The sequence below is a fragment of the Drosophila simulans genome, chromosome 3R, assembly GCF_016746395.2.
Source record: "Drosophila simulans strain w501 chromosome 3R, Prin_Dsim_3.1, whole genome shotgun sequence".
NCBI classification, from domain to species: domain Eukaryota; kingdom Metazoa; phylum Arthropoda; class Insecta; order Diptera; family Drosophilidae; genus Drosophila; species Drosophila simulans.
In genome coordinates this window covers 5,439,821-5,467,607 of record NC_052523.2, presented here as the reverse complement: position 1 = coordinate 5,467,607, position 27,787 = coordinate 5,439,821, and the positions used below count along the sequence as shown (strand labels likewise).

Here is a 27,787-nt window from a genome sequence, read left to right as displayed (position 1 = left end):
AATTCAAATTGCGAAAGCACAAACTTTAACACTTCCTCGATACCAAGGCGAACAACCCCGGACTAGAGCCAGCCGCCACCATCCGAAAGATACTCGTAGTTTCTGCAGTCTACAGTCAGTCTGGCTTCGGTTGACAGACACAGGGGCGTAGTTGCCAATTTGCCATTGGGGGGGATCTTGTAATTCTAGACCAGACTCTGCTGCCGGTGGCGACGTATTGTCTGGCAGACGGACGCGAGTGACGAACAAATGTGGCAAAACGATTTATTTGGCTTTATCAGCAATTTTTGATTCTCCTTTGTCTCCCATTGAAAAAGCGCCGCATTAAGTGCTCCGCCTGCGTTTGCGACGATTTGTCATATCGCTGATTTACTAACCTTACACCAGGCATTATCTCTTGGCAAAGGAGGCCGAATCCGAATCCGAGTCCGGAATGGCGGGGGAGTGGTGGAATCCGGGGCGAACCACCCCTGCGAGCGGCTAGAGGGTGACTTTTTCTGCTTTTTTTTTTTGTTTTTATCCAGCTGAGGGTGTAACTAACCGACACAAGTGCAAGGGGCAGGATATGCCAGGATATGCATGTGTATGGGTGTGTATGTTTGCGCATATCGCCGGCATCAACATCAAATTTATTGAGGTAGTTGCCAAGCGGCTCTGGCAAACAAAACGAGCATGCAAAAAGAAATGTTCTTTAACATGCAAACGTTTCTTTGTTTTTTCCCCATTTTAGCCGTGCTTCTATTTTTTCTGTACGAGTAAATGCATGGGACAGAGTTGCCACCGCCGGGGCAAACAAGCGGCGACTACCCTGTTGCCATAACAAACATGCATAAAAAATGATGACTCGGGCTGGAAAAAAAAAGCAAACACATAGTCCGGCAAGTGTTGCAAATTGAAAGCGGTTTTAGGCCAGGAGCAGTCACCTGAATAGCTTTGTGTTCGGGGTACCCAAGAATGAAGACTTAAATTGGCTGTGGAATGTGGCCAGTCATCCTGTTTTTTTTTTCAGTATGCACTTCCAATATGCCATAGAATCACGAGCATGGCAACACTGCGTATAAGGATCCCATTTTATCGATATTTCACTGCAATCCTAATGGAATTTCCTGCGTTGTTGTCTACTCCTTTCGACCGGCTCAATATCCATTGCCCATGTGTTTATTATTCATTTCCTCGCTGTGCCCCGATAAAGCGCTTTTCCTGATTTTCCCGCATCGCCAGCTCCCCCGGTGTTTGCCCTTTTGTGGGCTTCCCTGCGGTTGTCGCCAACACTTTCCACTTACAGCTCGCTGCGTTTTCGCGCCCAACAACCTAGATATATACACACATCCATACATGCATATATACATATTTATGTGTTGGAGGGGCCTAGATAATGGGATATGTTTTTGTTGTTACTGGCTGACTGGTTCCGCTTATTGTTATAGTTGTCATAGCGCACATGGCATTCTGATGGCCCCACTGCAGTTGTCATAAATTTGTGGTCTTAATACTAGCAGCACACCATTTTCAGGACTGCCACCTCAACAAAGTGGGCTCTGTTCGGTAACCCTTAATAAATATCGAAACGTAGTTGGCCCTACTCGGCGACTGTCAAAAGTCATTCCGTAATGATTTCTATTTCTATTCAGTTGTGAAAATTTTAGCCGTCTTTCGAATCGTTTCGGAACTATTGATTTTTTCTTCAAAAATAAAAAAGAAAGAAAAAGCGAAAACAAAACAAATTCATACACATTTGCAATCGAAATTCCAAGTCGACTAAGGAAATTGAAAATTGTTAAATTGTTGTATTGTTGCCTTTCGCGATGCTTTCCCAGATGGAAGCCTCCAAAGTGCAGAAGCATGAGGGGGGCGGCGAGGCTCTGAGCCGCACGATCCTCAAAACACCGTCTTCATTCAGGACCCCCAGCCCAATTGCCAGTTGCAGCAGTGAGTATTCCACGTCGATTTCGCCTATTTCGCCGCTCCAAAGCCCCAATTGCCCCCGATATCAATCGCGAAGTATTTCAATGTCAGCGAAAACGAATCGCATAGCGAAACGATAATGCGAAATTCGCAGAATGCCAGTGGAGAGAGCAGCAACAAACAGAAAAGATTTTAGAAATGTTCGGGTTTGCCCATAATTTCTGTGGGTCGCGCTCTATCGCTGGTTTGGCGCTCTCCCATTCTTGAACGATAGAGCTAGCTGATATTTTGCTGTTTTGTTTTTTGTTTTTTGCACATGTTACGCAATTATCGCTCTCGGCTAGTTGGGGTCCCTCGTTTTTATTTTTGCAGCTTGCTTCGTTTTTGTTTGAACGTCAAACACACACGACTTTCTATATGTATGTACATACATGCATATATACATACGTATAGGTGTACACGCGAATCAAAATAGCATTTGCTGATAGTGTGGCTGCTAAGGTAGCTTTCTATGCTGCGGCTTGTATAGGTGCGCGTTTGCCACTTGACAACTGCGGAACATTTGCATTTTCATTATGAGTGTGCCATAAATATTCATTTATGATAAATGCCTGAGTGCAGCTGCGGCTGCAATTGCAACGAAAGCGAGCAGCTCTTGTTTCCGCGACTCAACTGAATTTGGCCGCGGCGGAATGGATCATAAATAAATGTATTAGGCTGATTCACGCAGACTACTACTTTCAGTCAATAAAACTACGAATACTAATCCAAGACTAAAGTCCAGTAGCTTCATCAAACACGGGAAGAAGATTCATCTGCTGTTACCATGGCAACTAATACGTCACGCTTATCGCTCTTGTTCATCAGGCCGAACACATCGCGTATACGCAACACGTCACGCACAATTCGCAAATCGCGCCTCTTTCCGATTGTTTACATTTTGGCCAACACGTTTTCATGCGGCTCCCTCTTTCTCTTCTCGCTTGCCTTTCTCTTTCTCTTGCCTTTCTCACGCACTTTTCGGTGCTCGGATGCGCGCTCTTCCGGATTGGATCGCGAATTTGTGCGTTTCGCATTTGTTTGGAGTCAATGAACTTGCTCGCTTTGTTGTCTGCTCTCCTCTCTCCCATGCTCCCTGCTTTATCGCACTCCCCATTTATCTCATTCCGCGAGTGCGTGCGACGGTGCGTAAGTTGCCAATTTCGTATTTCTCGTATTTCGCACATTCTCGCGACCCATTTTTTTCGAAGCGGTCGCTTTTGTGGCTATTTTGTGGCGTTCGTTGAACTCTACAAGGTGATTTTATAGGTCGCACAATTCGTGGGTGCTCACTTGAATGTATAAGTTTAAAGAATATTATTAATATGTTCAATACATATTTAACATTTTATTATCGTTGCACTTGCAGAAATGGCGGAAGGTAATGGCGAACTGTTAGATGACATTAACCAGAAAGCCGATGACCGTGGCGATGGCGAGCGTACAGAGGACTATCCCAAGCTGCTGGAATACGGTCTGGACAAGAAGGTGAGTACTTCAATCACCCTACATCACATGACAACGAGCACCAACATTTGCCACATGCAACATATGCTCCTAGGTCGCTGGCAAACTGGATGAGATCTACAAAACTGGCAAGTTGGCTCACGCCGAGCTGGACGAGCGCGCCCTGGATGCGCTCAAGGAGTTTCCCGTCGATGGTGCCTTGAATGTGTTGGGACAGTTCCTGGAATCGAACCTGGAGCACGTGTCAAACAAGTCCGCCTACCTATGCGGCGTGATGAAGACGTACCGCCAGAAGAGTCGAGCCAGCCAACAGGGAGTGGCAGCGCCCGCAACTGTCAAAGGTCCCGACGAGGACAAGATCAAGAAAATCCTCGAGCGCACCGGCTACACATTAGATGTGACGACAGGTGAGAAACATTTTCAAGTACTGGAAAACTGATATCTAATACTATTCCTTAATACCGTGCTTAGGTCAGCGTAAATACGGCGGACCGCCACCTCATTGGGAGGGAAATGTGCCAGGCAACGGTTGCGAAGTTTTCTGCGGCAAGATACCCAAGGACATGTACGAGGACGAACTGATTCCGCTTTTCGAGAACTGCGGCATAATCTGGGACCTACGCCTCATGATGGACCCGATGACGGGCACAAATCGTGGTTATGCATTTGTCACATTCACAAATCGCGAAGCGGCCGTCAATGCAGTGCGACAGGTATTTAAGCCAACCACAGATCATCCATACCACCAACCACCAGTCCAGCCCAGCCCACCTGAGAACCCCTTCCCCAATGAAAACCCCACCCCATCCGACCCTGACCCCCAAATCAGTTGACCCCCGCTTCAATGTTTTTACGTATTGCTAACTCTTACGACCTATACAAATATCCTATATATATACCATATTTAACGTATTGTATCCACATATTTACTATCGTGTTATACACATCAGATGAAGTAGGAACAGTTATGCGGCCAAAGCAAAATTCAAATATTTGAAATTCTCCACAGCAAGAGCGAAAAAATACCGATTTGATCACAACCGATTTGGCGCTTTTAGATCCGACCATGAGAAATTCTGCAATTCCATTTAGTTTTTAACGTATGCTTACTTTACCTCTGCCTTTGCTATAAACAATTCGAACTATGGGCAACGCTATCTGTCTCACTCTCTCGCTGTCTCTCTCTCTTTCTGTAACTTATGTAATGCATGTCCCGTCTCCTATGAGTTGTAATCTTGATTTACGCAAACGAATCTCTCCAGCGCCCTAAAATCGTTCAAATTGCAAGTTTGAAAAGAGTTCTCTCCTCTTCGAATATAAGATTTGGCCTCCCCCTGATAAATCACACAACCCCCTACCCCCCCTCTCTCTCTCTTTATCGTCTCTATATCTGTTTTACTTTCTTTTTAGTTAAATTTTCTCTAGTCCTAAGCCCAGCTATGTAGCTATCAACTTTTGTAGACAACTTAGCAGCGTACGTTCAATAATCTCACTGTCTGGTTTTATTTAGACGAGCATGACCAAAAATCTAGACCATGATATGGGGAGGCAAAAGATACGTTGCCTCCATATATCACCTGCCCTAACCAGTTAACCACTAACAAAATGTTTTTCCTTTAACATTTCCAAACCGACACTCAACTGAAATTCAGACCACGCGGCCCGCTTCAAAATTGGTAACGAAAACGATAAGATTTACAAATCCGTATATTATTATTTAACCCTTTCCCCTGTTCTTATCTACCTTATTTGCCTTAGTTCAAAATTATTTACTTGTTATGATTTTATTATTTATTTATTATTAACATTGAATTGGTATTAAAACGAATCGTTTTACCTTCCCTCCCACAATTTAGCTCGATAATCACGAAATAAAACCCGGCAAGTGTCTAAAAATAAATATAAGCGTACCGAATCTGCGCCTTTTCGTAGGCAATATTCCCAAGTCAAAGGGCAAAGATGAAATTTTAGAGGAATTTGGTAAACTTACAGGTAAATTGACAAAAACAAAATTAACCAAAACTGTATTTTAAATTACCAACACTGGAGCTGCTATCCGCCACTCCGCAATCGGCACTAAATTGTAAACAAAAATCCAATTGGCTAAACCAACAAAGAACATTGGCTAATTGCAGGGACCAAGATTAGTTTACTAGGCTAGGTAGAAAGGGTCGTAGGGTTTTCTTTTTTTTGTATTCCGTTCCGTTTAATTTATAAGCCTTTGTTTTGAACTCATCCCAACTATTCACCCCCACCTCAACCATCCAAACATCCGCCATTGCCATCTCGACACTTCAGAAAGAAAAACTGAAACCCGAAAATTAAAAATTGAAAAGTGCTCTCCCCCGAATCAAAAATCGAGACACTCTTTTCAAATGCGCTACTGCTCCCCATGATAGAAACCGAACCACGAACATCGTCGGATGCATTTCTCAGTTTAATCATACATATATGTTGCCTCATACATACATATAGCACACTCACACAGCGACACGCCCATTTGACTCATTGCCATTCGTTACAAGCTTGAATTGTCGTATAAGAATATTTCTTTTTAACTTATTTACATAATATCTCCAGTCATTAATCTTGCCTACGAAAAAGAACCAACCAAAAAAAGATTCAAATTTTTAAATTTTTTACCAAATTGTTATGCATTCCAAAAATTTTATTTCCATTATGTTCTGTAATAATAATCACACCGTAGGAAAGCAGGCTCTTGAAACTATAAATATTAAGTATACGCCGTGTGCCAGCTAGAAAGTCGATATTTCCATGAAATTTCTAAGGTAAGATCGAGTCGCATTTCACTTTCTAGCTGCACTGAGCCCAAAGAGTTGCCCTTTTTGTTAATTTCGAAGTAATTATTTCGCATAGTAAGTACTAGTACTGGTAGTGACAACCGATAATCCACATCAAATCAACTGGAATTTAGCTAAAGAACAACGTTATTTTTGAGTAAATTCATTTTTATTTGGCACGCATTACAAAATATACCGAAAAATAAGTTAATAAAGTTTAGATAATAGAATTCAACACTTTACCCCCCACCCATGAGAATTACTATCAAACACGAACACTCATTCTTCCACCTTTGAAACCACAAGCCCGATACCAAATCAATCCAAAATCAAATCGCAGTACCAATGAATTACAAATTTTTCATAGCAAATCAAAATTTTCTTTTGTTTTGTGTGAACTTTCAAACAATTGCAGCTAAATGATTTTGAAATTCGGACAGGCAAAAAGATTGGTGTTACGATATCATTTAACAATCACCGGCTATTTGTCGGCAATATACCTAAGAATAGAGATCGCGACGAATTAATTGAGGAATTTTCAAAACATGCACGTAAGTGATCCAAAAACCAACAGCAACAGCAACCACAAACAAAGCAAAAGACCCCAAAAACAACCAGCCCAGCACCAAAAAAAAAACCAACCCCACAATTGGCTAACAGAATTGGCCAACCCCAATTAATTGTACTTAATCCCATAAATGTTTTTAGGGGCGATACTTGCAGAATTGAAAAACGCATGGAAGCCTACAAAAAGAAGTATCGATTGGATTTTTGTTTTGCAATTTTCGCTTTTAAAATGCTATACCCCAAAATCGAAAGGAATGAAATTATCAAATTCTTCCGCACAAAATTGAAACATTTTAACAACCGACCAGATGAAAGGACATGACTTTCTGTCAAATTAAAGCCATGTCCTTGGGTCGATTGCATTATTCATTATTCTCTCATTTTCTGTAGCGTTGAGCGCTGTTAGTAAATACAACAAAAAATTAATTGTTCTTTAGTTTTTTCGTTTAACGTTCCGATTGTTAAATGTGCCCAATTTGTTGACATTGAAAACCTGTAGCTAAACAACAATTCGCTAACCAAAACATTTTGAATATTTTTGAAAGAAAAAAAAACGGAAATACCAAAGGAATAAACCTAGTTTTTGTTTTAGTGCAGACCTATATCACATACACATAGCTAATAAACGGCGCACACAAACGATCCCGCCCCCAAATTCCAGATACCAAAAACCAGAAACCGAAAACCAAAATATGAAACAGTAATTCGCCTACTCAAATCGATATGTTTTGGCCCATTCATGTTGAATATATGAAATTCATTTACTTAATGACTGGAGACTACAAGCCTTAAAAATGAACTCATTTTACTCTAACTATCTCTGTATCTATCTCTCACATAAGCGCTACTTCCCCGAGCAATTGATGCAAACGAATCGACGAGAAACTAAGCCAAATTCAAAATCCGATATCCATATTTCGTTGTTACGTTATTGTTCTCTACATATATCTCTACCGATCTCTCTTTGTATCTGAGTGTACACACGTTCTCTCTATCTCTTAATCTGTCTAACTCTGGCTATGTTTGTGTATAGTTTTCCCGTTATCGTTTCCATTACTCCAAACTACAAACTCCAAACGAAAATAAATCCAAGCTCAATGTGTGCTCTACTTCGTGTTGTGTTTTTGGTTATATACATATATCCTTTTTACTTTCCTGTTTTGATTGCAACATGTACTATATAAAAACAAACAACAACAATAGCAACAGAGGTTTTTAAGTGTTTTTCTAAATGTGTGTTTCATTTTGCAATACTACTCTCTATACGTACTACATATCCAACTTAATGTTATATCCTCCCCCGCTCTCTGTAATACTTTCTCTAAATCTCGAACCTCGCATACACGAAACCGAAAAATGTATTAGCTTAGCGCATTCAATTATTCAAAAATATTTCAAAAAGTTAAGCAAGCAGCAATTGTTGGCATTGGTTTTCAAAATCATCTAATTCGCTCTACATACATATTATATAGAGATTCAGATTACGGAAAAGCACATTACTTTACAGGACAAAATAAATAGCGAAACACCCCTTCGATTGTCGTGTAAATTTTGTGCGTTTCCTCTCAAAATGTAATCCAGTTTCCAATTACCTATATATATATATATATATATATATATATATACATATATATATACTCGATCCGAGTGCGTCTCAGTGTCTTATCACCTGTGCTCTCAAACATTCTCGCACACAAACAAACACCTGCCAATACCGGTACAGATACAAATACTTTTTTGTTGTATTACTTTCGTTTCGATTTTTACATATGCAACCAACTAACCATATTGCATTTGAATTGATAACACGGTCTATATTTACTGTACTCAAATGAATATTTTCTTTATTTAAAAATAAACCTGATCCCGAATCTGAACCTATAGCTGGCCTATACGAGGTAATCATATACAGTTCGCCAGATGATAAGAAAAAGAATCGCGGCTTTTGCTTTCTTGAGTACGAGTCACACAAGGCGGCGTCTTTGGCCAAACGAAGACTTGGCACAGGAAGAATTAAGGTAAGACCGAATTTGCGATACATTCATTCGGATAAACTTGCTAACAAGAAGAGTGATCCTTCACCAGGTTTGGGGATGTGATATAATAGTCGACTGGGCCGATCCACAGGAGGAGCCGGATGAGCAAACTATGTCCAAGGTTAAAGTTCTTTATGTGCGAAATCTGACCCAGGACGTCTCAGAGGATAAACTGAAGGTGAGACCATTGGGGAAACCTAAACCTAAGCTTCAATCTAATAACATTTAATTAACAGGAACAATTTGAGCAATACGGAAAAGTGGAGCGCGTTAAGAAAATTAAAGACTATGCCTTTATACATTTTGAGGATCGTGATAGCGCCGTCGAAGCTATGCGTGGCCTTAATGGCAAGGAGATCGGCGCCTCGAATATTGAGGTGGGTTTCACATAAATATATATATAGCTTGAAGTTCTTTATCTAACAGATTCGCTTTCGATCTTTGCAGGTCTCTCTAGCCAAACCCCCCTCGGACAAAAAGAAAAAGGAGGAGATTCTGCGTGCTCGTGAGCGCCGCATGATGCAAATGATGCAAGCGCGTCCCGGGATCGTGGGGTATGTATCTCCTTCAACTCCCTTCTAAACTCCACACCAGAAGCTCTGACTTAAAACTTGTCTAGCACAGCAACACCAACATTACCACAGATTGGCGCAAAATCCAAAAATAACTCAAAATCAAATGCAATCCCTTGGGGACATTCCATTTCGGCTAAATCCAAATTGAATATGTCTGTTTGCTTTTCAAGTCGCCACCATTTAAAGCAGTCTATTAATTATACTTATATTTTCTGTTATTGTTTTCTTTCTTTCATTCTTTGCCAATTGCCCGCCACGCGAATGAAATACTTTGTTGTCCCCCGCACACGACACCAATTTAAACCAAACCGAAAACCAAAAACCATAACCAAACCGTATAAAATCAATCCATATATTGAAATGCCATCTGCGTGTGGGATTACCTTGTAAAGATTTGAAACCTTGTCTCCATACAGAAACCTGTCGCCGACACATCCTAGCATAATGTCCTTGACGCCCATGCGCCCAGGGGCGCGCATGCCGCTGCGTACGCCGATACCTCGCGAATACGGTAAGTTTGGCAAATTTGGCAAGTGAATATGGCCGCATCCGTCGGATGCGTGTTTCTAGATGTCTCTCTGTATGTATATGCATAGCCTGCCAATGGCTATGCTATTTGATATTGATATTTGCTATTTGATGTTAATATTGATGATGAGGAGGAGGAGAGCCAAGGCCGCAGGCGCCTTCACTTTCGGGACTCTACACAATTGAGAAAAAATACTTTATAACTTTTGTTAATTTGGTTTAGTTCTCGTACTCGTACTCGTAGTAGTCAGTTAGCCGAGTTGTTTAGGCACACTCACATACTCACACACACACCACTAACACCACACATACACCCACACATACACATAGCGTATCGATCGAGTATTGATCCAGTAACTTCTAGGTTTGTTTTTAGACTTTAGTTCGAGTTTCTAACCGAAAAGCCGCAGCAGCAGCAGCAGCTACTGATCCTAACACTAATACGGTCTGCAGTTTAAGAATTAAGTTCAACGATATACCTATATCATGTCTGCCATCGAACGCAACGTTTTGTTACCCTCTGTTTATCTTGGTTTTAATTTCTCCTCGCCTCATCGTTTAAGTTCTTTAAGATTTAGAAAGCGCGCGCTATCCACTAACATTTGTATGATCGCCCCCCACCCAAAAACAGAAACCACACACACACACACACCAGCCAGCACACTCCCACTTTCACTCTCACCCTCACCCAAAAGGCCCTAAGTCACGCTTAGCACTGCCCTCGAGTCCCAGTCGAGTGAGAAAACGTATCCAGCTAGATTGAGATTAACCCACTAACTAACCTTAAGATCTCCGACAACCATTGGCAATCAATTGAAGTAACCGAGTGTAACAATTTCTCACCGAATTCTATTACTTTTCCCCATCTGACTAATCGTAAATGTTGTTTCTTTCTTATTTGTATACTCTCGCATTTGCAAGTTATATGTCGATGCTATGTTTATTTCCACAGTAATTACTATCCTCGGTTTATTTGCATGCCCGTATTTATTTCCTTATCGATGTTGTCCAGTTTTACTTTCTTTATTGTTCTTTATTAAAACCCATCTCGGACTCCAACGATCCGACGATCCTCCGATCCGAACTCTCTGTGTCGCAAGTGCAGGGCATTACGAACACACACACTCAATCCATAACCAAAGCATATAGACATAGACATTTAACCTTAAACGTTGTCCATAGTTGTTTACGATAATTAAATGTTGCAATTGTGTTCTCTGTGTAGCGAATGTTAAGCACCCTGTATACTGTTTGATGTTATATCACCGGTAAGTAACCCTAAGTCTCATCTACTTAAGCCACATACCGTACCGATTCGATCGCGTGTGTTAGTGTGACATCTAAACCATTAAACCACCAAACCACGAAGCCACCAACCCACCAAACTGCCCACCAAACCAACAGCCACAGACAATACCACTAAACCATATATATCCTCGACTATATTGTTGCGTTCTCTCAGTACGCGCCCGATTCGATTGCAAATTGGCAAAGTGAACAATTGGCAGCATATGATAGCTAGAGGTATAGGGGGGGTTAATGTCTCCATTCGAAAATCCCAATCCTAATTATCCTACCTAATCATCCCATCCCTACCCTACCTAAAACCCCTTAGACTACTTTTACGACTTCTTCGGTTTCTCGGACTATCGCCAAGGGTACTTTGGCAACAATGAGTCCTACTACGATGACATGTACCGCTCTTTTGATGGGGATTACAACTACTATGATTACCCGAACGGTGGCGGCGGGGGCAGCGGGGGAGGAGCAGGAGGTAGTGCATCCGGCGGTACGGTGCCTCCGCTCTCGGCCGGCGGCTCCCAGAATTCACCGCTGGCTAGTGGACAGCGATCGGCCAGAGGATCGGCCAGTGGTCCCAGTGCTTCCCCGAGCCTTATGGTGCGTTTTAACTAATCGAAACTTGATTATTAGCTCCCTTCGAATCGGTGTATAATTTGAAAACAGATCGAGAACACAACGCACACAGAAACACAAGATTTGTAGAGTCAATTTTGATTTAGATAAATTTACATACTTAAATGCCCTCAGCTGATTACCTTTCCCTTTCCGTAGTTAGTTTACTGTTTGCTTTGTATTTTGTACTTTGATTTGTTAAACAAACGCTTCATCATTTGGCTTTAACTTTATTTCCCCCGAAATATGTTCTCTTTGTTTCGTTTATAAAGTCAAAATTTGCACGTCTCTTGCTGCCAAATTGCACCAAAAAAATGAAAACACCCACTACTCACCCAAAAAACACCCAAAAGCCATGCCACGCCCACACACGACCTACAGACACACGTGCACGCCCATTGCCGGAACAAGGATTATTTGTTGCTTGTTTCGCCTAACACACCCACACCCACACCCATGGAAGTACACCCATCATCCAATAATTTAAGGACTCGCCGTGCCACGCCGCAATTGATAAATTAACACAAACGGTGCTTTATTACGCTTAACTTACGCTTATGCTTTGCTTGTACGTATACCTACCCTACCTGCCTAATTATTTATAATTTTAATTGCCAGGCCGAAGTAACCATTTTAAATAATATATTTATGAGCTGAACACGGCGTGCTGACGTTTTAATTTTAATTTTAATTAATTTTTTAGCAATTAAGTGAAGCGCTTTTTATTACGATTGCGCACCTTATGTTAAGTTACTCATTTATTTATTGTTTCCAACGCAACGCAACGCTTTAATTTTTAATCCAATTAACCGCATACGCTTATTGTACTTTAGTTACATACGTTATACAAAACAAATTTACAAACATGGTAAAGTTATTTTTTGAATATTGTGTCAATCGCAAGAGGCAAAACAAACTTTTGTGCCCCAGATCCGTTGTTATAAGTATATTATAATACCCAATTGACTAGTTAAATGCTCACTCAGTCTACACAGAATACAGAGAACAGTGTCTACTATACATCTAGTAATTTCTATATAAATAATACATAATTTATATGCATACATTACATCGTGTATGTGTACAATCAAACAAACAGTTTTACACCAAGAATCTAACGCGTTTATTTCGATTTTTCTTTTCTTTTCTTTCTTTTTATGTGTTCTTGTTATATACTTATCTATATACAAACAATTTATTTGTTTTTCGGTACAATATGACAAAATACAACAAATCTTGAAAAAAAATTATATATATGTTCGTCAAAACCAAAAAAAAAAAAACCAACCCACATTAAAATTGCCAACTCTATCTCTGCCACCAATCTAAATTCAAATCAAATCGAAAACCAACCACCAACCAAACGACCAAATCTAAATCCAAAATCTATCGTTTACCTTTCGATTCCAAAACCACAACGAATACCGTTTTTCTGACCCCTTTCCGACAACACAACCGCTCCAAATTCCAAATTCTCATCGATTCGACACTCCAAATTCAAAATCAATTCAAAAACGTTATTTATTTCGCTTACTCTTCTGTTCGATTCGAAATTTGAAATGACCAAAATTTGACAATTATCTTGGCGATCCATATATATACAAACACATTTAATAATGTATGAAAAACATGCTAATGCTATTGGAAAATTGTAAACGCAACTATTCGAACAAATATCTCGAAACCCAAAAAACTGAATTCAAACCCAAATCGAAACGCAATACAACCAAAACAACGGCCGATGGATAACCGAAAATGATGGAAAATGGATCCGAATCTGGAAATGCAAAACACATGCTCTCAAACCACCAACCACTCCACACACACACACCAAAAACACACACGTACACCTACACATACACACACCATCCCACAATCGCAACCAATGCATGCAATAATGACCATAATGATGATGATGATGACGACGACGACCGAAAATACTGATGACTATGATGACGACGATGCTAATGATGTGTAGGGAGTTGGTCGTGGGCATGGAATCACAGTACCGCGTGGCAGAGTCGTTGGCCAACGTGGCAGCATCAGTCGTCTGGGGGCCCAAACAGTGCCACAGGCGGCGGCAGCGGCAGCGGCGGCGGGACAGGCGGCGGCGGCGGTAGCTCAGCGGGGGGCCACCGGTCAGGGGGCGCCGGCAGCAACCGGGGGGGTCCGTGGGGTGGTGCCAACGCGTCCCAGCGCTCGTGGCACCCAGCACGTCAAGCCGCTACAAAATTTACCAGGTGAGCTCAACAAAACACAAAGAACGTTCTACTCGTATCCCAATCTCAGAAAAATACTACACCTCAACAAAAACAAAACTAAAACCAAAATTAAGCCAAAACAAACAACAAAAACCACCAATCAAATTCAAATTCAAATTCAATCCAAATCAAAGCAAAACAAAAGCAAATCGAATCCCAACAACCTGCGCCAAATGAAATCTGCATAATCAAGCCAAACAACAGCGTCAAACTTGAGAGAATATATACATTGCAAATGTCAAATTCAATTCAATTATAAGTAAAGCCAAGTAAAATGTAAACATGCAAACGACACACCACCCACATCCCCAAACAACATACACACACACTCATCACGCGCACCACTACAAATACGAACGAGAGATTTTAAAATAGTGTGAATCCCCTACCCGAGTTCCAAAAAAAAATTTAAAAATCACTTTTATGTCGTGTGTATCGCATTTGTGACTGTTTTAAATGTTGTAAAGTTTAAACCATTTGGTTATTTTCTTATACTTTCTTATCGAATAATCATAGTTTTCAATACTTTACCTAAATGTCTCCTTGTCATCCTAACAGTTGTGTGCCCCCTTGCTGCTTACAATTGTGTTTCACTTTGATTTTCATTACTTGCTCAGCGCTGAGATGTATGCTACGATTTTTGATGCATGCCTTGACTTTGTTTTTTTGACTCCCAACCAACTGTAAGCAGCAATTTACAGCCATGCCCATTAGACACGCCCCACACACGCACACAAGCACACGCACACTGACACTGAAACAAACATCGCCTATGTATGTATATGGAAGCCAAATATAACAAATTGATTAATTGTTTACATACACATATTGTCTTGAATATGTACCTAACTGTATATGAGCCATGTCTGTAAACGTTTATGAATCGATTAGTATTTATGTCCAACCACACCCACCCACCACCCAGGCACAGAAAATCCATGGAATCTATTGTCACCTACTAATTAAGCGCTATAGAGAGTCGAAGAGGAGGAGGAGTCGAGTGGGCGGAGCTGATTAATCATGATTAGCACACGTCTCCGTTGCGATTACTTCCACTGTTCTGTCCCTAACACATCCAACCGCCTATCGAAAGACTCCATCCCGCCAAAAAGATCCAAAAAACCCATTCCAAAATTTTGACGTACGTGTATATAATTTTTTGTCTTTTTTTTTCGCCCCGCGCCACCAGTTACAAATAATATACTTATACAAATGAAACGCGTTTCAAGATTGACCTGATCGATTGCGATTGCACAAGTCTAAATATAAAACCTTTATTTATACATTACTTATATTCTAGCCCATTACTTTAACCATATACATATAATATTTTGTGATTCTATGTATATCGAACTGTGAGTCTTGTTTAATAATTATCCAACATGCTTTGCAAAGCCCAAAAAAAAAACAATAATAAAAAAAATTAAAATAGTTTAGTAACCTACTCACTTGTATACCCATATGACCTACATATGTATGTATAATATAACCACCGTTAACCTTTCATACATATCATATTCATACACAGGGTGACACCAATCCAATGCCAACTGAGATCGTTTTTATTTACTTTACGTATGAACAAATACTAATCGATTCGTGTATTATGTTTACAACACGCACACACACTCACACCAATCAATTTTTGTTATAATTTGTTGCCTATATACATATAGCGGAGAACCCCAACCAGATCACGTTTTTGCCTCACTAAAATGTGGGTTGACTAACACCGTCTGGCAAAAGCGTGCTGACCTCGACCTCGAGAAGCGAACCACACAATACCCCCAATCCCCTCCACCCTTTCACCAACCAAACCACAAACAACCACCCACCCACCGTTCACATGCTTCCGTTTTGAACACGCTTTACATTTTTGTGGCTGTATTTAGTAGATACTTTTGTCCTCAAGGAAGACTCCTTTTTATTAAGTTCCTTTGTAAGAATGCTTCACACACACACACTTGCTCATTGCCATATACAAACGATCGCTTTGTTTTGTATCAGCAAGAAATATATAAACAAATCCAAAAAACGAGAAACACACAAATGAATGCAAAACAAAACACTCTCAAAATCAAAATCAAAATCAAAAACCTAAATCTGTTTCTAGCTGGAGCTGCATTCAAGACATTTATGGAGGGTAATTAAGCGTAGCTCATCGGCCACATCCTTGGACAGCGACAAGAGTCGCTCTCCGGTGAAGAAGCGTAAAGTCCATAGGTCACATAAAAACAAGTCACACAAGTACAAGAAGAATGCCCACAAGTCCAAGTCGTCTCGACCAGATAAAGAAAAGAAATCCAAGCGGAAGTCCGAATAAAACTCTGTAACCAGAGCAAACCAGTCAAATCATCTTCCTTTCGAAATCAAATCCAAACGAAGAATCTCGTCATTGCCAATCGAGGCGAATTCAAGAACACTCATCAATCATCACACATCACGCATCTCTCAAACATCAAAATCCTTAGCGCCAGATCAGATCAGTTCAGTCCCCGAAAGTCCTTGCAAAATTCCAAATTACAAGCTAGGAGTGGACCACCAGCATACCCAGTCAAGACCAGCCCCACTTATAGATACACGAAGAATCCCCAAGTCTTTCAAGTACAGCGCTCTGTTTTCCTCCGGTCCAGGGATCCACTGATCTGGCGGACGATCCCTTTTATTACACTGTCCCATTTATCGCCGCTACACAACATGTTAGCTGTGCTCAGTGTTCCATGTTTCATGTGTCAGGCGATAATATCATGTACAATGTTTTACTTACAAAAAGAACACGTTTGGTAATTGTTAACCACACACTCACACACACACAAATACACTATATGCACTATATGTTAACATCATAGTCACACACCCCAAACACCATATATTTGTACATGTAACAAGTCCCAAGTCCCTGGCGTTATGTCAAGTTACCACGATTTCTCGATTTGTGATGTGTATAAACTAAACAATGATGAGATAAATTAAACGAACAATGATCAAATGTGTTGTCTTTGATATTTTTTGGAAAACACTGAAACGACCATCTTCCCCCTACTTACTAGCCAAAAGAAAAAGACACGAAATCAACCTGGACAAAATCATCAATCAAATTGTGCTACTAAAATAACTAATACAACGTCAAGAAACCCCATTCGAACCATAGACCAGTTGAACTAAATCCAACCGAAAACAACCAAGACCAAAACAAAGCAATAATAGCAACAACTTTGAACCATTTTTGTATTAACAACATTTTTAACTCTCTTTCTCTTTTTTTTCTTTTGAAAAACTCCACCACCCAACAACACCACCCAACCCAACAAAAAAAAAAAAACACCAACACACCAAAACTCACACCAAAAACCAACCGAATGCTGCCAAACACACCAATGCCAATTCCAACACCACAACCGATCGCGGTCACCCATCCGCAGTAGTCGGTAAACGTAAGTTCGATGGAGGTCACCAAAATCCAGCAGATGTTAAGCGACGTTACCCGAGCGGTTTAATAGGAAATGGCGGCAGTTGGGGCAGTTTACCGCTACCACAGCAACCTTTAGGCACCAATGGTGAACAGTGGTACATGGATACGTTTTCGGCATGGAGTTAAAACCACACAGCAACCCAATTGAATCAGTAAAAGCATCATTAACGGCAACTACAACAACAACAGCAACCACACAAGGAAGTTACAGCCATAAAAAAAAAGAAATAACAATATTCTCCGAGCGACATCCTGGAGAAGAATCGAATCCTTCGCGTCATAGTAAAAAACACATAGCAACCGTTCTTAAGAGCAATAAATTTAATTTCCAGAAACAATATATAAGGCATAAGAACCGCAATTAGCAACAATTGAAAAGCATTGTTAAAGAGACTCGTTTCGAACTTAGTTCTTTAGCTATGAACGCCGTAGATTTCGTCCCTCAAAATAACCATAAATCAAGTCAAGAAATCAGCAATAGCAGCAACAAAAATATGTCGAGTAGTATATGTATTGTATTGTATGTAATCACTAAATAGCCCTTGCAGCAGAGCATTTTAAACGAAATCCTTTGATTTAGCGAAACCACAATTTAGCAGATTCTCCCGAGACATTTTTAAAAAGCGTCAGCCTCACCACTTAGATAAGCCAAAGTCAAATCGTTTTAAAAGTTCACAAGTGTATAAGGAAATTTGTCTCATAGCGTTTTTAACTCGAAATTGAAACAATAATTGAGCATATATAGCAAAACCTATACGAAAATTTCAAAGTATAAAATATATTTATCTATAACTATATAGAGAGAGCAGTCTAAGCCCGTACAGATTGATTTTAAATCTTAAGCAGCATGTAGCACCCTTTTATACATTGAAAAAAAAGAAAAACAATACGAAAGCAGGCAAATTCAAAATCAATTCGACTCGATGACATTTTACTACATTTATATGCGTACTGGAAAATTGCGAGCGCTGAAGCAAGATACATATTTGAAAACACATATAGACAGACGAGATCGAGATGGAGATCAGGCTCAGAGGCGCGTTTAAAAGCAAAGCTTAGTGAGGAACATTGACTGACAAAGTAAAAAGTAAACAAAAACAACAAATTATTAATTAGATGGAATGTGAACGATAAGCAAATACAAAAATTAAAACGCAGCCAGCATTGTTATACAATGCGACTGGCGACGGCAACTGGCAAGACTTTCTGCATAAATTTGAAAACCGACTATTTTTTAACAACGTAAGTTTTAGGCAACTTCGAAAATCAATTATCTGTCGCAAGTAAACAAAAGATACGATACGTAGAGCTAAGTATTGCACACATACAAACAAAACTACACCTAAACTCACTGATAATACTGATAACTGATAGGGCAGATCAAAATCGCAAATCAACACAATGTGACTAATGTCTGCGAATCGAAGCAACGAATTAGGATGACGGAGTAGACAAAACACACACACATCACGAACCAGTAAAATAACAAACCTAAAGTAAATTGATTATAAATTTTAACAACACTAACGCATACTTAATATTAACACGTGAGAACTAAAAATCATAAAATCCAATAAAATAAAATTAGCCAACGCTCAAGTGCGAATTAGCAGAAGACCTAAAACAGCTAGGAATTCAATTAAAGTCCTCTTAACTAATATCAAATTCAGATTAAACTCTTTTCCCACTTTCCTTTACTCATCTATAACTGGCTACGCACACAGAAAACACTAAGGATTAACTAAAAATATATCAAGCTGACTTGCAAACTTAAACTAGCTCCATGCCTAAAAAATTAAAGCCACACACGTGTCAAAATACGTTTATAATCGTCGTATAGGGAAAATTATTGAAACAAACTTGCCCGTTTTCTGTTCTATTTTGCAAAATTTCGACAACAAAATTGTTTGGTTGAAGAACGAAGAACCCTGTCGTTTACGTTTCCGCTATTGCTAGATCTCAAGTAAAGCAAAAAGTTAATTAATATATATAAATGTAAAAAACAAAATATATAAATTAGTTTTAAACTAACGAAAGAATACTTCCAATTTTGAACTCAAGTATAAAGCAAAATACAAACTGTTGGCAGTTAATGAAGACGCGTGTGTTTTAAAACGTATCTATGAACATTGTTCAGCATAAGCCTAAAACAATAACTTTTTTAAATTTAAATTACACAGACACAGACACACAAAAACATACACACCAAACAGTTGCCTAAAGTAAAAAACAAAAATAAAACAAACGAAAACAAAATGAAATGAATTAAATAATGAATTAAAACTTGCGCAAAATTTGCCAACCAGCAAAGAACTTTAAATACATAATATTAGCCGCAAACAATAAGAGAATATATACAACAAATTCTAAATGACCATAGTTAAGCTTAAATTTAGTAACACATACATACACACACTCACACACACATATACACATAATTATTAAAGTAAAGTAAACTGTCGTTGTAGGGGATGATGAGAAGTGTGCGCCATTTTCTAACTACAATAACAAGAGACAAATTACTAAAATTAACTACTTACCCATTTTTTATGTTTGATAAGTTTCCTTACGAGTTTCCTTGAATATTTTACCTTTTTTTTTGAGAGAGAGCATTTCACGCAACTGCAATTGATTGTTGCCTTCGAAAAAGAAACGGAGAAGTAATTTTAAAACTTTAATCATTTTTTTCTTAAACACACACAAACACAGCAGATAAATTAATTTAATAAGAAAGTGAATTATGAAAATTCTACAACGCCGCGTCTTTTTGCATGCAAAATTTTCGACTTTCGCCCTGGAAATTTCCACATTTGGTGACTTAAAACCTTTGAACCCAATTCAAATTGCAAATATATAAATATAATTAATTTTAACGATTTGTTTAATTCGATAACTGTACTGATTTTATATTGTTTTAAATTTGTAATTTAATTTGTAAGTTTTTATTGTTAATGTGTTTTTTCTATTGTAAACTAAAACTAAACTAAATCTATAACCCAATTGGCAAATTGTTACACAATCCGTTCAAGTTTACCGATTTCGATTCGAAAAAATGGAGTGCGAAATTTTTTACCTAAAATCATGTGCCGTTAATTAGAAACCTTTCTTTGGAAGCCCAAATTTTCCTGCAAGACCAACCGCCCCTCCCTTTCCCTTGACCCAATACCTCCCAAAACCCCTAATTGTGTTAAATATTGTAATTTGTAATTTTTGTTTTAATTTTTCGGGAAAGCAAAAACGTTTGGCAAAATTAGTTTTTAATTTGAATATTTAGTTTTGTTTGTGCGCTTAAGTTTTCAATAGTATGTTATATATATTAAACTATGAATATTAATTTTTAGCAAAATATTTTTACGACCTAACATAAATCACTAATGTTAAATACTTAAAGAACTAATTTGTTTAGCTGTTTAATTGGTTTAAAATCTTTGTGTATTGTGAAGAGGAGCGCAAGCAAAATTATCTTTCATCTAACAACAATAACAATACAATACCAATAACAATAACAATAATTGTATACGTGTGTAAATTTCAACCTTTAACAAAAGCAACACAATACTGAATATACATAAATAAACAGAATTAAAGTCGAGAGGAATCATGAAAGAAAGAAAAGAAAGCAAGGTGGACAACAAATTGCAAACTGCGCATGGAAACTGAGCGAAAAAAATGAAAAACTTTACATGAATTGTGATGATGCAAAGGCAAGATTTAATCATAATTACTAAATCTATATATACAGTATATATATATATCTTTCTCTATAAATATATATATTTGAGTATATAATGTATATGTAGGCGTAGGAGTGTATAATCTAACTTTACTTTTAAACAGACTGCGTACGTATTAAAAATTTTTAAAATTAATTTGTGTAAAATGTTTTAAGTTTTGAAAAATTGGCAAATAAAGAAAACAATAAAAATTAATAAATCAAAAACACGATTGTATTGTAAATTGAAATATACACACCATTTCGACCTATTCCAAATTATTCCTATTCCAAACCTTTTCAGCAAACTAAATCGTTTCATGTATATTTCAAGAATCGGCTTAATCAAGCGCACCTGTTTATAAAGAAAGATGAAGGACAGTGGCAGTGGATGCAAGGATCCGATACCTTTGGAATGTTTCCAAGATTGTTTCTTCTTGATACACAAAATAGGGAAAAAAAGCACTCGATTTGATTTGCATGAAGACAATATCTGTCTGTTTCAGGCATACTTGCACACACGTTAGGATTACTTGCGTAGACCATTTTTGTTTTACTTTAAATTTATAGTTTGTGTGTGTTTTCTTGCTCTTTTAATTACATATACCTATAACCAATTATACTTGATTGATTTGATTTTAAACCCCTTTTATAAACTACCAATTGATATACAACATCACAAAACATTTGCATACACATACCACACGTATGAAAGGGATTCATAAACCGTGAACGTAACGTCGCCAATTATTACGAGATAAAAACAAATGGAAATTTAATAATAAAAATAAACAATCAGAGTTCATCGTAGAGGAAGGCCGAATGTGAGAAAAATGGGAGAACAACTTTTACGTCTTAATAAACAATTATTGTTAACGAAGAAAATAAATGAAAAGAAGCATATTGTACTAAAATATTTGATATACATACATTTGTTATTATTTGTAATACGAAAATTAAATAAAATTGCATCCAGATAATAAAATGAAATAAATAAAGAATGCAAACATCGTCGTCTGCTCAATTCTAGACTACAAAACAAATGAAACGCCATCACTCTGCATCAACGTCACTGATTTATTTGAAATCCTTAATGGTCTTATTAGGAGGCTATTTAAAAGCATTTGCTGCGGGAGGAGGACTTGCTCCGACGACTCCCATCGCTGGGCCTTGTGCTCAGGCTAACGGCGGTGATGCCCATGTCATCGCCCAAGACGGTTTCATCTACGCTGGTGTCGTCCGCAGGTAATTCATCGTCGCTGTTTTCTTCGCCGGCGAAGGAACTCCTTGGTGTTATAATAGAATCTCCGTGAAGATCCCTGTTGATCATATTTCCCATGTGGAAAGCAGAATGACAGTTGTTGGCGGCCAAGAGGGCTTTGACTCGAAAGACCAGCGTCTCAATCGTCTCCCGCAGGCTGGGAATGTAGCTGATTATAGCCGTATTCTTAATGGACTTGGAATGACAGCAGAGTTGGTGCAGAAAGCGTGTCACCTTCTGGAGCTCGTGTAAAAACCTTGTTAGCCTTTCGGGATCGTCCCGAACAATAGATTCCAGAGCAGACATTCCGTGCTGAAGCAGCAACTTAAGGAATAGCAGGGAGTGTTTTAGAAACAGCCCAAAGTTTCTCGGCTGTTCCACCTGCTGCACAATGCTGAGCAAGCCATTCAACAAATCGACTGCTGACTCCCATAGCTTCAATCTATCACCACGGCTGTCGACGCTAACTTGACCACTTAGGGAGTGAATAAGCACCTCGCACAGTCCACGAAAGAGAAGTGGGAAGTTGGCCCTAGAAGGGGAGAGAATTAATAAGACATACAAAATACGGATCAACTGGTTTTCTTACTTTTTAAAATTGGGGAAGGAAGTCAGTGATTTGTCCTTCGTATTCAGTATGCTGCATTGTTTAACCAGCTCAGTAAGTAGTTCGGTTTGACTCTTGGTAGTCGACTTTTTTAGGAATCCCTTGACCAGCTCGTCCAAATAGATATTGCACTGACCACCTTTGTCAAAGGTGCCAGAGTAGTGGAACCATTTGCGGCGCAGCAGCGTGCCACACAGTATCCCTGCATGAGTAATAAATTCTGAAATTGCACTTCATATTTCATGGTTAGTGCTTACGTAAGTCCTCGGCTTGCTGAAATCTCGGTTGGCTAGCATCGCTCTGTAAACTGCCCAGCTTCAACAAGTTACACAGCAAACGATGAAGCTGGACTGCAGTACTAAGATTTAAGACGGATTTCTCATACTTTAGAAAGTATTGAAACGTCAGGGTGGCCAGCTGAGGAACACTTTGCTTCTCCAGTCTCTTCCATTGTGCCTTAGGCTGTAGCTCAAGCAAAGACTCTGCAAAAATAGTAACATTACATTTTAAGGTTTGCAGAAAATTTAAAAAGGCTTACTATGGAGCAGTTGTTCCTGCGACTTATCACTCCACTCGCTCCAGGCGAAGTACAAGGCAAACAGCCGGACGCACAGGCCAAAACACGATTTGATATAGCAAAATTGCTCTTTAAACAGATCCAGATTGCTGTACACATGATTGACTTCCGTAAGCTGATTGTCAATGGCCTCGGCCAGGGTTTTTAGGTGATTATTCACCTCGTGTAGGCATGGAAGTAGATCGCAAATAAAATCCTCCGGTTTGGCCAGATGCGGCTTAAAACTGTCCGCATCAAAAGAATCGTGATGTCGAAGGACTGCTGCTTCAAGTTTTTGTACCACGTCTTCCAGCAGGAAACGTAGCTCCAGAAGTCCAAGAAACTCCCCCATTTGCTCCTCTTCCAGCTGGTGGTTCAGGACAAACTTCTGCTCGACCAAGAGCATGATGATCTCCACTTCCATTGGCCTGTATCTCTCCCGCGGCCCATACATCTGCTCAAAGTCAGTCTTCGTCTTAACGGTCTTGCACGGGCCAACCTTAATCGTGAAATCAGCGATCGATGTTTGATTACCAGTTAAATCGGGTTCTGGTAGAGTTGCGTTTAGTTTGGTAGCTGCTTTAGGCCCTGGACGTTTCTGATTCTGGTTCGAGAGCTTGACGTTGGTGAGGAATTGATATGGCGGTGCCACGAAGTCGACGGGCGCTCTTGCCAGGAGGGGCTTCATTCTCTGCTCGATACGTATTAGTTCTCCGAGTCTAGAAAGAACTCGACGCCGTGTGGGAGGATCACGTTGTGATGCAAACGCGCTAATCGACACCCTCATCCAATTGACGGTGTGAAAGTAAATGCTCAAAATGTCTTTTTGCTGCTCCGCCTCAAAGTTGTCAAAAATAGACACATAGTTCTCATCCTCAAAGAATGAGGGCAACACAATGGCACATCCTAGCAAGGCATTGATGCTCTCCAAGCTGTCTTGGTGGCGGTGCTTGTACAGCACCCTGACATAGTTGAACATAGGAGCCAGCACGTATATAGAATCACAAGCTCTGTAAATGGGTAACGTTAAGATACGCAAGCTTTATGAAATTTATGAGATAAGGAACTCACTTCACTTTGGGTGATAAAACCAGTTTTGAGATATTTATGCCAATATTAAGGACATCCGGTTCAGTGTTTGCATCTGTATCGTCCAATTCATTGATATTTAACTGATATTCCAGTTTAATTCCCCTTAAAATCACATTTAATTAGCGAAGTACTTGTTTAAAAGTCAGTACATACTTTAAAGTCTCGGGCACATTCTCGGTGACAAAGCTTGCCTGGAAGCGGAATGTCACTAAGTCGCAGGCCCAAGCAATGAATTGGTTGTCCAAGTCGCAGCTGGAGGTTTCTTCATTGCGCTGATTGAAAACCGTGGCTAGTTCTTCAAAGAACAGGGCTAAGGACTCGGTACTATTTCCTATTGATGCCTCGGTGCGTACTGCATAGATTAGAATTATTAATATACACGTTTAAGTATGTCAGCACTTTATTACTGATTAAGTTGGCAGCCATTTTGCCTCGGCCATCGGGCAAGGAATCGACGTTTTCCACGCTGGCAATAAACTCGTCACGATCAGCACCATTGTTCTCGATGCGTGCCATTGCATCGATGAGTTGCACACAGCCAATAATGCCCTGCTTTTTAATATTATCAATGGAGTTGATGAGCTGCTTTTTAACCACCATATCGACTTGCTCTTGGAGTTGCAGGCAAGGCGATAGGTTTGGATCCGGAAAGGCAACATGGCACAGAAGGTCCATAGCAACGCGGGTTTGTGTGAGACTTAGATCACTTATCCTATCCAGCATGGGAATAAGTAGAGTGGCACAATTCTGAACATCCTTCGCGCTCTTTCGTTGCAGCTCGCGAAGCAATTCCAGTGCCATTGTTGTCAGGTGGGGCGATGATTTGTCACAGGTAAGCTCCAACAGCTTCTTTAGGATATTTTTCTGGATCGAGTTAAAAATCTTAAAAAGTATACTGCAACAGTAATTGGTTAGAAATTACTAATATGATTTTTATTTAGGGTTCTTTAGGTAACCATACCTGTACGAAGATTTGGCGAAATCGGACACGGTGCGATTTTTCTCTCGCATAAAGTCGTGAAGGATGTTCATCAGTGTGGTTATGTGCTGCTCCAGGATGTGTCTATAGTGCAGACGTATCTCTTCCAAAATGCTCACTGTAATGTGCTCCAGTTTAATGCGACGTCGAAGCTAACGAATTAGTAAATGTAATTAAGTTAATAAATTTATTTATTTTTTAAGGAATACTTACAATATTTTCGATGTACAATGAATTATCTTCATTAACGTGTATCAACAAAAGCAGGAGTATCATGTCAAAGGAGCTGCAAATACGTAATTATTTAAGCCCTGAATTTGTATAAACTAATCCATGTACTCACGTAAATTCTGCAGCTGGCACACTAGCAGATGACCTTTGGCACGCTTGATAAAACTTCTTCGATCGTATCAAGCCTAGTTCTAGGTAGCCAAAAAGTTCCAGCTGAGACTTCTTACTGTCTTCTCTTGCCGAGATTTGTTCCGTCTCATTTGTGTGACGCCAGTTGAAGATTCCACGCAGGCTGCCTATCAACTGCAATTGAACGAACTTTGTGCTGAATGCTTAGGGAAAGGAGGATAAGTCTTACGTCGCGCACGCTGTCATCTGTGTCCATTTTCAGAACGTTAAGCAGCAGCCTTATGAGATGCGGCAAGATCTAAGATAGCAAAACATTTAAAAAGAATTCCAGTATCGGACTAATTTTCAAATTACCGCATCCGAACATTGGCCACTTGTGGCGAAGTCCAAAATGCGCACTCGTAACTTGGCCTGCGTTCTGTCTGAAAGCGATAAGTTACCCAGAGTTTGCACTGTGGTCATGTGGAAGAGGTCTTCAGTGCTGGAATAGTTGATGCTGCAATGAAATAAAATTATAAGATTAATAAGAAAAAACACTTGAGTCGGTACACAAATTCTATTGCTCTGCTTTAAATATTTTTACTTACTTAAGCAGCTCGACGAACTCATCGTGCATACTGGCATCGAGTATCAACTCAGCATTGGCTATGATGTCCAATTTGGCCGATTCCGTGGCCCTGTTGAAAATGACCTCGATGCGACTGTAGATCTCCACCTTGTGCGAGGCGGTCAAGTAGCGCAGTTGGGTCAGCATGAGCGGTAGCAGTGGCATGGGAATAGCAGCTTTGCCCATGATGACCCGATCAGATTTGGCCACCTCCTCGATCTTGTTCAGCAGCACCTCCACGCAGGCATCTCGCATGAAGTCGATCATAAGGAAGTTCATAAACATGCTGTTCTGGGACTGGTAGATCTGTTCCTCTCCAGCTGCGTCCACGGTGCATCCGGTTAGGAGCTTCTGCACCAGCTTCGACCCGGGCGCCATGGCAGCATTCAGACCCGTCTTGAAAGTCTCCATTTTGTCGGTGTACGAGGAGGCGTTCGTAAAGATGTCCCGCAGCTTGGAGACTATGGAGACATGATCGCAGGCCAGGATGAGGCTATCTCCCTGGTCCAACTGGACGCCTGCTCGAACCAGGACCAGCTCGAAAAAGTTGTTCGGTTGCCGTGAGAGCGTTGCAATGTTCCGACTCGAGGATTGAGTGCGACCCAGAGTGGCGGCCAGGATCGCACTGTGCTGCGACAGAAAGCGCTGCGTGTGCTCCTGGGAGGCGGGTATGTTCTCCTCGCTCCCACCAGATGATGACTCAACTGATATATTTGTGGTCGTCTCCGCCAGGCGCTGAAATACAGATTTTGTTCAAGTAAATGGAGTTCCAAATTCCGAATGGTAAGTATGTCCACTTACCGGTACTTTCATGGTCGCGTTCTCATCGATGGTGTTCAGAGGTTTCTTTGAGCGTTTCTTAAATTGTTTATACATAGTACTGGTAAGCTTTATAAGCTTAAATCTACAATCTTAAATCACAAAATATTAAAACCAAAACAATTTAATGGCGCGTATGCAACGCAGTGTGACCGAGCATTGCCATCAGTTGTTATCGTTATCGGATGAGGTTCGTGAATTCGCTAAGTGCACCGACCAATATCGTAAC

General features: G+C 39.9%; 2 protein-coding genes across 30 annotated transcripts in view; one reads left to right on the top strand and one right to left on the bottom strand.

The window, feature by feature from the left end:
• The window catches only part of LOC6727291 (heterogeneous nuclear ribonucleoprotein R), a 53,990-nt gene extending 31,788 nt beyond the window's left edge, over positions 1 to 22,202 (top strand). For 3 of the 29 annotated variants that reach the window (XM_016175726.3, XM_016175736.3, XM_016175719.3), the window contains 12 exons: positions 3,314 to 3,432; positions 3,506 to 3,818; positions 3,883 to 4,124; positions 5,268 to 5,403; positions 8,664 to 8,797; positions 8,865 to 8,993; positions 9,052 to 9,192; positions 9,263 to 9,369; positions 9,783 to 9,901; positions 11,534 to 11,817; positions 13,811 to 14,072; positions 17,516 to 22,202. In XM_016175726.3, coding sequence (XP_016033814.1) covers positions 3,314 to 3,432; positions 3,506 to 3,818; positions 3,883 to 4,124; positions 5,268 to 5,403; positions 8,664 to 8,797; positions 8,865 to 8,993; positions 9,052 to 9,192; positions 9,263 to 9,369; positions 9,783 to 9,901; positions 11,534 to 11,817; positions 13,811 to 14,072; positions 17,516 to 17,691 — 2,162 coding nt within the window. In that variant the 3' untranslated portion in view covers positions 17,692 to 22,202. Of the gene's footprint in view, positions 1 to 1,646; positions 1,930 to 3,313; positions 3,433 to 3,505; positions 3,819 to 3,882; positions 4,125 to 5,267; positions 5,404 to 6,627; positions 6,764 to 8,663; positions 8,798 to 8,864; positions 8,994 to 9,051; positions 9,193 to 9,262; positions 9,370 to 9,782; positions 9,902 to 11,143; positions 11,187 to 11,533; positions 11,818 to 13,810; positions 14,073 to 16,206; positions 17,083 to 17,515 lie in introns of those variants that run through there. The other 26 variants (XM_016175732.3, XM_016175722.3, XM_016175739.3 and 23 more) reach the window with 26 other exon arrangements.
• Positions 22,203 to 22,334: 132 nt separating this feature from the next.
• Positions 22,335 to 27,739, bottom strand: LOC6727290 (Fanconi anemia group D2 protein). The gene is made up of 14 exons (XM_002102641.4): positions 27,541 to 27,739; positions 26,720 to 27,474; positions 26,487 to 26,628; positions 26,362 to 26,430; positions 26,116 to 26,306; positions 25,986 to 26,058; positions 25,755 to 25,924; positions 25,201 to 25,688; positions 24,947 to 25,145; positions 24,773 to 24,895; positions 23,684 to 24,711; positions 23,403 to 23,627; positions 23,128 to 23,347; positions 22,335 to 23,070 (listed from the first exon to the last, which is right to left on the bottom strand). The coding sequence occupies exons 1-14, from the start codon at positions 27,613 to 27,615 to the stop codon at positions 22,392 to 22,394; spliced, it is 4,437 nt and encodes a 1,478-aa protein (XP_002102677.1). The 5' UTR covers positions 27,616 to 27,739; the 3' UTR covers positions 22,335 to 22,391.
• Between the last annotated feature and the right edge of the window lie 48 nt (positions 27,740 to 27,787).

Excerpts from the sequence above, each read along its gene's own strand:
- LOC6727290 (XM_002102641.4), bottom strand. The coding sequence starts at position 27,615 with ATGTATAAACAATTTAAGAAACGCTCAAAGAAACCTCTGAACACCATC. Across the intron at positions 26,431-26,486 it reads GTGGCCAATGTTCGGATGCG|ATCTTGCCGCATCTCATAAG; the intron begins GTAATTTGAAAA and ends TTGCTATCTTAG. Across the intron at positions 25,925-25,985 it reads CATTGTACATCGAAAATATT|CTTCGACGTCGCATTAAACT; the intron begins GTAAGTATTCCT and ends CTAATTCGTTAG.